At 33.7% G+C, this 13,513-nt stretch overlaps 1 protein-coding gene across 6 annotated transcripts in view; it reads right to left on the minus strand.

The window, feature by feature from the left end:
- LOC135206724 (uncharacterized) overlaps window positions 1-6,682 on the minus strand; it is a 9,330-nt gene extending 2,648 nt beyond the window's left edge. The window contains exons 1-3 of one of the 6 annotated variants that reach the window (XM_064238178.1): window positions 6,527-6,682; window positions 3,334-3,488; window positions 876-982 (exon numbers count right to left, since the gene is read on the minus strand). In XM_064238178.1, the coding sequence (XP_064094248.1) occupies window positions 876-982; window positions 3,334-3,412 (186 nt within the window). In that variant the 5' untranslated portion in view covers window positions 3,413-3,488; window positions 6,527-6,682. The other 5 variants (XM_064238180.1, XM_064238184.1, XM_064238183.1 and 2 more) reach the window with 5 other exon arrangements.
- Between the last annotated feature and the right edge of the window lie 6,831 nt (window positions 6,683-13,513).

Genomic DNA, 13,513 nt, shown 5'->3' on the forward strand with positions numbered 1-13,513 from the left:
ATGTGTGGCAAATATAATGAATTCATAGATAAATAGAATTTTGCATAACCAGTGAATTGACAAGTCCGTCTTCAAAACTGTAATCTTAGAGGCATTTTAAAAGAATGACAGAAGTCACCCAAATAAGCTGAAAATATGCAAAGAAAATATACCTTACGGAAATGAAACAAAAACCCAGGCAAAAGGTCACATTCAGGGGGCTTGAGTATAAAGCTGTCAAAACTGGTAAAATGTGTAAATCACGATGGGAAAAATTAGAAATGATAAGTGTGTGACAGAATTCTGATTGAATGGCAATACAGACGACAGAAGGAGTTAAGTATATCTTAGTTTAACCAGACCACTGAGCTGGTTAGCAGCTCCCCTAGGGCTGGCCCGAAGGATTAGATATTTTCACGTGACCAGGAACCAATTGGTGACCTAGAAACGGGACCTACAGCTTATTGTGGAATCCGAACCACATTATATCGAGAAATGACTGTCTAATCACCAGAAATAAATTCCTCTGATTCCACGTTGGCAGAGCGGAGAATCGAACACACGACTACCGAATGGGTAGTCGAGCACGTAATTCCCTCGTCCAACGAGGAACTAGACAACAGAAGGACTCATAGAGGAAAGAACTGTGCAAGTTTCAGAAAACTAAGAGCGAATGATGATCAAGTATTTTTCATGAAAAAAAAAAATTGAACGCAGTTGGGAGAGGCTGTATACATAGGCGCACATAGGCCAAGGGGAAAAAAACAGAGACAATGTGGAGACTAACCAGAGGCTATTGAGGTAATTCTGTAATCAGTAATGAGTCCCTATTTGATAATTTCCCTCTATTTGCAACAAACACTTATCACTTTAGCTCTTCTGAATAATATACTCACCACTCCAGATGGAATTTCCGAGTCTTCACCACCGGCCACCCGAGTTACCACAGGATACTCATCTTGGAAGTATATGACGTTCCTGGAGGCTCTTCTCTGCGTTTGTCCTGAAAGGATTCGTCGGTGATTTATTTCCACGAGTCTCGCAAATGAAATATATCTTTGGGCTGAATATAGAATAAATATGAGTAATGAATTCAACCGTTTTTACAAAGGAGTGATATTCCTTGAATATAGAGTAGAGTTAGAGAGTTTAGTTTTTATCTAATAATTGTATTCCAGTTATCTATATTTTGTTTTCAAATTCCTTGCAGTGAGAAAATATACGCAATTGTCCTTCCATGTAATCATTGCTACATATGAATGAACAAAATGCTTTTTGAATAAAGAGACTACAGTTAGCTTTTTGTTTGCTGAAATGATAATAAAAAGTAAAATATGTGGATATTGCACAAATAGGCTTTCGGAGAGCTATGGGACTAAAGGTTTTTGGCAAACTGAAGTGGATAAACTACCTCACTATCCAGATGGTGCTGTTTCACGCTTAGAAATTACTTTACGTCGTGACAGGAGACTCTGAATTCCACAAACTCTTAACTAAATCAGTTTCTTCATAAGGCCGTGACTTTGAAATATATTCTCAAAATAAAATAATTGCCAGGAGGGACAATTACCAGCCCCAACGGTACTTTTACTAAGCTTACGAAAATCAGGGGGAAATACGTAAAATTTTGCCCTGCAAATTAACCTGTGGCGTTAAAAGCAGGTAAAGATGAATAAATATATCATTATTGCCCAAAATATCTACCCAGCAAGTTTAATCTAAATCATAAGGAAAATCAAGGTAGAAAATGTGTTGTGTAGAGGGAGGGGGAGCTTGGAAGAGATAATGGCGAATCTCCAATATATCTATTACTAGAGTTTGGGTCAGAATCAGAGGCAAATTAAATGTTTGAATTTAAATTGACTTGTTGGCATTCAAAAAGAGATCAAGGTAAACATTTGGTGATAATAAGTGCCCACCATAATGTAACTACCTATCATGTGTCACCAGTCGGAGAAACAATAATAATAATAATAATAATAATAATAATAATAATAATAATAATAATAATAATAATAATAATAATAATAATAATAATAATAATAATAATAATAATAATAATAATAATAAATCCCAAGAAAGTTTAAGAAAGATCAGAATCAGAGACAAATTAAATTTCTAAATTTAAATTGATTTGCTGGCATTCAAAAAGAGGTCAAGGTAAAAACATTTGGTGAAAATAAGTGCCCACCATAATGTACCTACCTATCAGGTTTCACCAGTCAAAGAAATAATAATAATAATAATAATGTTTATGAAATACAGAGGAAAATAGAAAATTTCCTTCCAATAGACACGAGACCTTGAAAAATAAGTCAGTGTCCAAATGCCTAAAGCAATAACTTCTGACGCATACTTTCTAATACTTTCTCATACTTTTATCGCGATTTTTGTAAGTGGAATAAAATGTACTAACATTTTACGATTTATTAACCTATAACCTTTAAGGCTTGGTCAAGGTAAACAAGTCGTGATCCAAACTCCAGCTTACTCGGGACACATGCAAGGTTTTCCTCTCATTCATAAGTTGTAAACATTATATTCCTACTTTTAACGTAAATGAAAGCGTGCTAAAATCTACGATCAAATAGAACCTTGCTTAACCAACGAAAATTGAAATAAATACGCTATGTTTTATTAGAAATAATTTTTCTGTACTGTTTAACGTGCACGTTATTTGTTTTTCACATTTTTCTTCCAATAAATAAATCATAAATATCCTGTCCTAAAATTCCTGTATCTTTAACCCAACGCGAAACACCTTTTTCAGACCTTTTTAGGAACTTCTATCGATCTTTCTTACCCCCCTTAACAAGAACAACAAGAACAACAAGAACACGAACAACAACAAAGTAACTTGTAGGCTTACTCACCGAGTAAGCGAAAATAATGGTAAAATAGTCACTAACCCTCATCATGCCTACTTGGAGAATTTCTTCCGATTTGAAGAAAAAAGTACAAAGATTGCTAATCTTACTGTACCATAAAGGGCTTTTTGTCTGTCCGTCCGTCTGTCCATCTGTCATTCAATCACGGCCAAATGGCTGGTCCGATGGGCATGAAACTTAGCAGGGTTATAGTGGGAACTCCTAAGATGGTTTATAATGTGGTTTCATCCTACCTCCCACCCCAAACTCCCAAGGGAGTGGGGATGAGAAGGGATTTTTTTTTATGGAGCTGGTTCTGCCCGTGAAACGGGGCTGGTTATGCCCGTAGACTTAGTTCCGTTTACGAATGCATCATACATCATGGAAAAGAGTGCTATAAGGTAATCATGACAGTCGTACCTCAAAAAAAATCATCTGTCGACATAATCGAATAGTAATTCAAACAGTAATAGTTTTTTTCTCTTACCTGCAGGATGTTGCCAAGTAAGGCTGCCTTTCGTCAGTAGAACAAACGCGAGTAGAAGTCTGGCAGATTTCCGTCGCATTTTTTGGCTTCTTCTCTTCGATCGAATCACGAATGAGACTTCAGAGGTGTCAAAGGTCACATGAAACGTCGAATAACTGAAAGAGAAACGAATTGATTCTTTCCTGTCGTCTATAATTGTAAAATAACTCGCACATATATTTGTTATACTTCCTATTGCAAAATGGGACATTATATTGTTCTCACGTGCATGTACTGCGCATATTTATACATAAATACATACAGACATGCATATATATATATATTATATATATATATAATTATATATATATATATATATATATATATATATTAGAGAGAGAGAGAGAGAGAGTGGCATAAAACAGAACCGTTATTGTACTTTTAATTGTTTTTTTCTTCATGAATATAATCATCAATTATACCGTCTACAGAAATTTATGAATGCTGAAAATAAATGGAAATACTTCAACGATTCTCACTGGGAATATGGAGTCTCTTTTTGTATTGGAATCTACTCTTCTCTTTCGAATTCAGTTTTATGTCTTTAACTAAAAATTTGCTCGTGTCCTATGTTGACACTTTTCTTGCGTGGGTTCTTTTTCCAGCGCAATTTACTTTGGTATTAATATATAATAACGATGGCGTTTTCTTTTTACTCTTCTTACCAAAAAACGAGAAGAAAATATTACTTATCGTAACCTAATATCTATGTCTAACAGCAACAACGAAACAGGTCAAAAGGAACGTGAACAGAACAACGGTTTCGGAAACAAAATGAGACAAGGGTTCGCAAAGGAAATGAACTGCTCCTGTGGTGGGTTATAAGGGTTGATGATACTCCGGAGCCCCGTTATGCATTAAGGCATCTTCTTGAAAAACGGCACCGTTCTTAAACCAGGTAGAATAAGTGAACTTTCTAAAAACCTATTTATATAGACATAACCTTTCCGTAGATATCTATGTAAACTGGAATCCAACTGCAGTTTATGTATGAATTTTCACAAGCATAGGCCTATCTTTCAACAAACTCCACACGCATAGGCCTAGCTTTTCATAAAGTCCACACGCATAGGCCTATCTTGAAAATAAGTCTTATAAACTGAAACTGGACACCAAATCCAAATGCGTGTCCTTGAACGCTTACGTAATCTTGTTAACACAATATTATCCATAAATTCGTACGAGCATAAGGCACAGTTTGACACAGAAGTGCGCCAACTCTGATTCAGCGACTAACTTCGAAACTTAAACAAGCAGGACTGGATACAGACTGAAGGGGTTACTGGAACACGCTCTCTCTCTCTCTCTCTCTCTCTCTCGTCTACGTTCTTTATTTCATTAATATTTTGTTTAAAGAACTCAGGGAAAATTCATCTATTGTTAGAGTTCATTATGAATTCTCTCACTAGTTTATGGGAAAAACTTGAATTACTGAAATATTACCAAAATCGCGGTAAACAGTATTCATCGGTTATCTGGCAACTCAAGCAAGTGAATACACAATTTGACTAGTGATAACTTCTCTCGCACCAAAGATCATAAATAATAATTAACGAATTCTGGAGGAGACAAAACCATCATTGACTGGGTTAGAGGTTCATAACTATAATGATTAATCGATGAAATAAAATGCGTTAAGTACAGAATGACTTTAAAACGCAAATGCTGGTTTTGGTACATGAAGAAAGAACATTTAAAAGATTTTCTTGCTAAGAGGATTTATTTGCATGAAAGAAGAGGACGTGGTAATATTTGTTTACGTGCATATTCAGTGATTCTAGTTATAGAATATAAGCTAATTTTGGTGGTTGTGTAATTGCATACACACAAACATATAAATTATATATATAATTTGTGTGTTTGTATATACATATGAAACGAAACCAAATAAACTAACACTGTGTAAGGAGTTGCTATTACTAATATTTGTCTGAAGAGAACCTCTTCTTGTCAAGGAATTCCTGTGGTTGGCTGGTTAGATTAATCTGGTTTATTCCAGCCATGAGTGAGTCAGGTGTGAGAGGGATGATGGGGGAGCCTGGTGTAGACCTCGGGCTCTGCCCTACCTACAGAGAAAAATAGTTCAAAGCCCGGTTGATGAAAGTTGTTTGTTTTTGTTAATGAACAAGTGGGTATTGTGTCAGTGAGTGTTCTGAGAGTCGTGATAATATTTGTCATAACATCTTTTAATCTTTTTGTTGTTACTGTCGTTAATATAAGCTGTTGTCGATGATGATGATTAGATAAAATTATAAAAGTTATGTTATAAATAACTTTATATAGTATATGCATACCAAAAATGGTTGGGATCAGATCATAGGTCCATGGCATTTATTTATTTGTGAAGGCAGAGACGAGAAAACAAAACACGGATATCTACATTTGGCGCTGCTTAGGAAGTGGAAGACACTTTACCTCTCTCTCTCTCTCTCTCTCTCTCTCTCTCTCTCTCTCTCTCTCTCTGTCCCTTCACATTCTTCTCTTGGCAAGTCGCCTCTGATGAAAGTGGCAACCTACCCAGCCAGTTATTAGCTACCTGGCAAACGGCTCCATCACTGTAATATGCTTATCTAGCTCTCGCTACAAAATGTGTTTAGCTTTAACCTCTTGTATTTTGAGGAGCCAAATTGTAAACCGTCCTTTAACGCTAATAATCTGCCTTTTACCGAAATTATCTTCCCCCAGAGGGCGTTGTCGAACGCGATTTTGAGGTCTGGCAGCAGCGTTTGTCGCGGTTGTACGTGTGTGAAGACGGACGTACCAGGCGAGTGACTGGACTGCTTTGAGGTTTCCAGTTGATATGTTTCACTATGTACCTTGGATCTGCTATGCCTAGGCTTGTGCGAGTGTTTTGTGGAATGCTGCATTACTCGATTTCCACATTTTGGAGCGGAATAATAAAGAAAATACCAACCTTACGAGAAATGGGGACGTGGTGCACACTTTTTGTTTATTTGCTTTCCTAGTACGTGGTGAGTTATTTGTATTGTTTCTCAAGAAGTCAAACTTACGCGATTCATTTGAATTAGAACGTCGAACAAGCCAAATACATGCAGAAAATATGGAGATACAGACTGAAAGTGCAGCGAATTAGATCGGTAAGGCTTATAATATTAGAACCACACACACTAACACATGACGAAATAGTCGTTACCTTACTTGTCTAGAACTCACAGCACCACATCTTGGATATACACTGATCACATACAAAGAGCTGGACTCCCTTGCCTCCCTGTTAACAGCGAAAGACTATGCGGCTGAGATCGGCCTCCTCTTACTTTATCTCTCTCTCTCTCTCTCTCTCTCTCTCTCTCTCTCTCTCTCTCTAGGAACAGGAAAGCCGCAAGCCCACCAATGGCTAGGATCCTCTCGCACGTTCGCGTAATCAGGTTCTTCTTGAAGAAAGACGCAGCACAAATCATATAGACTCATAAGCCAAAACAGTCCTACTCGTGTCGAATCTTATCAGAAGGATAAAGTTGCATTTTCTTCTTCTTCGTTTTCCCTTTCATATCTATAAAGGTTGGAAGCTTAAGATTTTATGAATAGCTGCATTATCAATTAAGTCGATTTTATTTTACTTTGTTCATCTTGCATCACTGAATGTAAGGCTTGTTTGTACCTTGCCTCGTGGTATTTCCTCTCGTTGCGCAAGATCATAATAGTGGCACTAGTCAGCTACTTGCTATGACTTTTCATAGGTGTTTACCGTTAATGCAAATTCATTACTTATATCCATCGATATAATAATTTTTCTTACATATTTCCTGTTCTTATGATTTTTTTCTGATTCCACGTTATATTCTCTAAGAATAGTCTTTTAAAAAAATCAAAAGATATTATGTTTACCCGGGAATAGTTATGCATATGAGGGCAATAATCCACACTTTAGTTGTAACCGTAATATGCAGATTATTCTTTATGTTTTTCTTGCTCCTTGATTTATTTTTTTGCCCACTTCACAGGAAGAGAGAGAGAGAGAGAGAGAGAGAGAGAGAGAGTTGAATGCCTTCCTTTAACACCTAAATTAATTATGTAATGGAGGTCGTGGGATTCTGTAGCCATGACCAAAGTGCTAAGAACTTTTGGGGTTATTTTTGTATTTTTGTGTTTTATCTGAAACGGATGATCTTCTATATTCTTTTTTTATTTAACCTTTAAAAGTATCAAAAACTAAATATATTTCCACCTAAATATTTGATCAGCTAGAATATTGCATCATTTTTTCTTTCAAAAGCACTTTACATCATCTAGGACACCTCTGTTATTATTATTATTATTATTATTATTATTATTATTATTATTATTATTATTATTATTATTATTATTATTTAAGTGCTAGTAATTGGTGAGGTTGAAATAGATTTCGCCGACGTATTATTATTATTATTATTATTATTATTATTATTATTATTATTATTATTATTATTATTATTATTATTATTATTATTATTTAAGAGCTTGTAATTGGTGAGGTTGAAGTGTCGCCAACGTATTATTATTATTATTATTATTATTATTTTATTATTTATTATTAATTAAATTATTTATTTTAATTTTATTTAAGGTCTGGTATCGGTTAGGTGTTGCAATAGTCGCCAACAGGCATTTTTGTTAAATATTATTTTTATATTGTTATTATTAATCCTTATTTACGGGCTTATTAAATTGGTGAGGTTTTGAATTAGGATGTGGCCCGACTTTGCTTATTATTATTGTTAATACAAATATGCAAAAAATCTTTAATGATAATAACAGCAGAAAGCAAGCACGGTGAAATTTTTGGGGTCACTGACCGAAACGGCCGTGGTCACATACCAGACAGAATCGTCTTCTCCACGCAGGAACATTTGAGAATTTTTTTAGAAGAGATGAAAAGTTTATAGGTTTTTTTTAATATCAGGTTCAAGAGCGAATACTCATGAACAGACTGGATATTGGTTTCTATGTGAATCATTACTGAGAGTATTTCCGGTATGTCCAGTGAGCGAACGCTTATTTACGATATTTTTGCATGTATACGAATGAGTAATATATATATATATATATATATATATATATATATATATATATATTATATATATATATATATATACATATACATGCATACATACATACATACACAAACACACACACACACATACACACATATATATATGTATATATATATATAATATAGTATAATATCTATATAATATATTATATATATATATTTACTTTTAATATATATCTAGTAAGCGCTAACAAAAATGGATAATTTTTCTTTTAAAATAACTAATTCAGTCTTTAAATTTCAACTTATGCATCGAACTTTCTCAAGTTAGCTTTATTAACGTTACTCAGAGCTTTTTTTTTTCTTTTTTTAACATAACTAACATCTTTCCCCGTTTTCAGTGGTTCATCTGCTTTCCCCCTTCCCTGTCTGTGCTTGTATTCAGATGTAGCTATTTTCGTATATGCACTGATACGCGTCATTAACCCAGGTAAACTACCTGCGCACATCTGCGCTTCCTCTGCGGGAAATGTCTGAAGGGTGACTAACAGTCCTGAAAAAAAAGGGGAGAATTCCTTATATGACTATTTAACCTAGTTAACCTCACCATGGTCCATCGATTATATCCCACCTGCTCAGACAACACGAGACCCTAATGCTTAGATCCGATAACTTTCATAGCGTCTTGGTCAAAGGGGATTCCCCCATACGGTTAGGAAGCGTTCGCTTTGAGGTAGCGAAAACATTTGTAACATTGCGCAACCACTCTCTCTCAGTCTCTCTCTCTCTCTCTCTCTCTCTCTCTCTCTCTCTCTCTCTGCATATTTGCATGTACACCTTTCTAAAATTCATCTCTCTTATCTTCCTCTCTATCTTTTAACAAGATGTCGACCTGTGTAAGAGGCCAAATATATCTTCCTTTTGAAGTCTGATAAATTAGAAATATGGATCTCGTTAACGACAGTTTTTTGTACCTACTCATTTTCATCGGCAAGTACGCAATATAGTGTTCTTAAGATACAGGCGTCTGCCTGATGGCATTAGTATTCTGTACGGCAAGTCTCTAAGCTTTTTCTGAGAATAATTTGGCACTAATCCCATCTGTCTCCTATGGGGAGACTTTAAGAATGCATTCTCTGGTGTACATGAAAGTTACCTCACTTTTATTACTGAAGTGATGTTGACTCTTAAATTGTCATACTTGGAAGTTTTGATAGTGACTTTTAATACTGGTCTGAACACTGATTTCGCTCTGAATTGGAATAGCTTTGTAACATGGAAGACCTTGTTTCCAATGTCATTTAATTTCCGCAACATAAGTTACCATATTCAATAACACAAACACAAACGCACACAAACACCCGCATACACATATACATAAATGTACGCATATATATAAAAATAAGATATAGTGTACGTGCGATATATGTATATATATACGTATATATATATATATATATATATATATATATATATATATATACATATATATATATATATATATATATATATATATATATATATATATATATATATATATATATATATATATATATATAGTACTGGTAATCTTCTTAGGCACGGAGATATGGTAATTTAATTGTATTCCACGTAGGAAAATGGAAATAGTTTATCTCAGAAAATGCCCAACAGTTTCGTCCTCCAAGAAGAGGTCCATTGGAGGACGAAATTGTTTGACGTTTTCTGAGATAAACTATTTTCATTTTCCTATGTGGAATACAATTGAATATATATATATATATATATATATATATATATATATATATATATATATATAGTATGTATGTTATTTATTTGTAATGTATACATTTTTTTTTTCTAGCGGCAACAATAAAAACGAATAGCAAATTCTCCCTTTTCCAGTAAAGGATATATATTTCCATCCATTCGAACATATTTAGCATAACGTTTTTGAGCATTGCGCAGCAACTTAGTAGGAAGCTTTTGGTGTAATGAAAACTGAGAAAGCGCCTGACATTTCAGGAAGAGATACGAAAGAAAAGGGGTTTTAAGTGACCTCACGGGACTTTTCTTGAATATGGGGACGTATCGTTCAACTTGGTTCGTCTCTGACACGCACGCCGTGGGAAAAATCCTTTTTCTTTTTGAAGTATTTTCTGAAATAACGTCAGTAACCTGAAGGAAAATGGCGATCCGGGGCGCGGATGTGAATTTTTTCCTTCGGTCTGAGTAGGGAAACGAGAAGTTGGAGGTTAATGAAGATTCCTAAAGCAAAATTCGTTTTTCAGGAAGTGGAGAAATGTAAGAGTGACGTCGCGCTCGAATGAATATATATATATATATATATATATATATATATATATATATATATATATATATATATATATATATATATATATAGTATATATATATATGTATATATATATATATATATATATATATATATATATATATATATATATATATATATATATATATATATATATATATATATATATATATATATATATATATATATATACATACACACGCACACACATACTATATATATATATATATATATATATAATATATATATATATATATATATATATATAGTATATATATATATATATATATATATATATATATATATACCTTTATACCTTTATATATAGTATATATATATATATATATATATATATATATATATAGTATATATATATATATATATATATATATATATATATATATTATACCTTTTATATTTAGTATATATATAATATTATATATATATATATATATATATATATATATATATATATATATAAATATGTGTTCCAAACTTTCTTGATTCAATTATACATATACTATATATACATATATTAATGATACAGATTTTACCCTACTTGAAGAAATCAACCCTGGAGTTTGACCATCAAGAAAGTGGACAGCTGTTAAAAATAGGAAAAATGATTTGGAATTGGCTGAGGATTAATGTGGAACTTTTGGATGAGGATGAATTTATTACATTCAGTCTCGATTGCACATCAGATGAAGTCTGTTTTTTGCTCTCATCAATAACCTTTACGTTCATTAAGGTTCATTTTTAAAAAGTTTGTTTCGTCCTACGGTATTAAGAAGGCGGAGAATATTCAAACAGTCAAGGACAATAGAATCTGAGAGTCTGAACTTGGAAGATTTAAATAAAAGATGACAGCATGACAGGAGATTCACATGGGACGCGTTTTTTAAAACGGAAACTATGAGCTTGCAAATGTAGACAATGCATTAGTATGCAGAGGCTCTAAATAATGGATTTTTATAAGATGTATGACAGGATTAGTATATTTGATAAAATGAGTTAATTTTTTCTCACTAGTCTCACTGCTCTGACTCTCAAGAGATGGATGCTTTGCAAAAATGTTTGGAGCAGGATTGGTCAATGTTTTATTTATTTACTTATTTATTCTTAAGTAAGCGACCTACCTGAATGTTTAGAAGGTGGAAGATACTCAGAAAGCTAACGTTAAGTGTTAATATTTAGTCCTTTTAAACATAGTTCAAAATATGGCCGTTTATAGGTGGATTTTCAGGAAGATAAAAGCAGGCCTGCATATTCAGATGAAAACGCATATCCAGAACCCACCACTAGGAGGTCTGGACCTCAAGAAAAGTGAGGAATAGTAAAAAGCCAGAGGCAGGTTTTGACATCCCAGAAGTGCGTTTTTAGAAGGGTAGGCCTGAATGTCAAATGAATATACAAGAAGATCCTGTTGCAGGTTCCATTCCCATGCAAGTGTAATGAAAGCTGAGAAAGCAACTGATATTTCAGGAAGAGATACGAAAGAAAGGGGGTTTTAAGTGACCTCACGGGACTTTCCTTGAATATGGGGACGTAGCGTTCAACTTGGTTCGTCTCTGACACGCACGCCGTGGGAAAAGTCCTTCTTCTTTTTGAAATATTTTCTGAAATGACGTCAGTAACCTGAAACAAAATGGCGATTCGGGACATGGATGTGAATTTTTACACTCGGCCTGAGACTCTTGCAGTCCTCCACTTCCTAAATAAAGAATTGTGCTTTAGAAATTTTCATTAAATCTATAGGATTTTTATATGTATATGCATAGTATATATATATTATATATATATATATATATATATATATATATATATATGTGTGTGTGTGAGTGTGTGTGTGTGTGTGTGTGTGTGCGTGTGTGTATACACACACACACACACACACACATATATATATATATATATATATATATATATATATATATATATATATATATATATATACGCTGCATATATACATATATTAATCATATAGATTTTGCCCTACTTAAAGAAATCAACCCTGGATTTTGAGTATCAAGAAAGTGGACAGCTGTTAAAAATAGGAAAAATGGTTTGGAACCTTTGGATGAGGATGAATTTGTAAAATTCAATCTCGATTGCTCATCAGATGAAGTCTGTTTTAGCTCTCATTAATAACCTTTACGTTCATTAAGGTTCATTTTTAAAAAGTTTGTTTCGTCCTACGGTATCAAGAAGGCGGAGAATGTTCAAACAGTCAAGGACAACAGAATCTGAAAGTCTGAACTTGGAAGATTTAAAAAAAAAAAATATTACAGCATGACAGGAAATTCACATGGGACGCGTTTTTTAAAACGGAAACTATAAGCTTGCAAAAGTAGACAATGCATTAGTATGCAGAGGCTCTAAGTATAATGGATTTTTTATAAGATGTATGACAGGATTAGTATATTTGATAAAATGGGTCCATTTTTTCTCACTAGTCTCACTGCTCTGACTCTCAGGAGATGGATGCTTTCCAAAAATGTTTGGAGCAGGATTGGTCAATGTTTTATTTATTTACTTATTTATTCTTAAGTAAGCGACCTACCTGAATGTTTAGAAGGTGGAAGATACTCAGAAAGCTAACGTTAAGTGTTAATATTTAGTCCTTTTAAACATAGTTCAAAGTATGGCCGTTTATAGGTGGATTTTCAGGAAGATAAAAGCAGGCCTGCATATTCAGATGAAAACGCATATCCAGAACCCACCACTAGGAGGTCTGGACCTCAAGAAAAGTGAGGAATAGTAAAAAGTCAGCGGCAGGTTTTGACATCCCAAAAGTGCGTTTTTAGAAGGGTAGGACTGAATGTCAAATGAACATA

Source organism: Macrobrachium nipponense, chromosome 31 (assembly GCF_015104395.2).
Source record: "Macrobrachium nipponense isolate FS-2020 chromosome 31, ASM1510439v2, whole genome shotgun sequence".
NCBI classification, from domain to species: Eukaryota; Metazoa; Arthropoda; class Malacostraca; order Decapoda; family Palaemonidae; genus Macrobrachium; species Macrobrachium nipponense.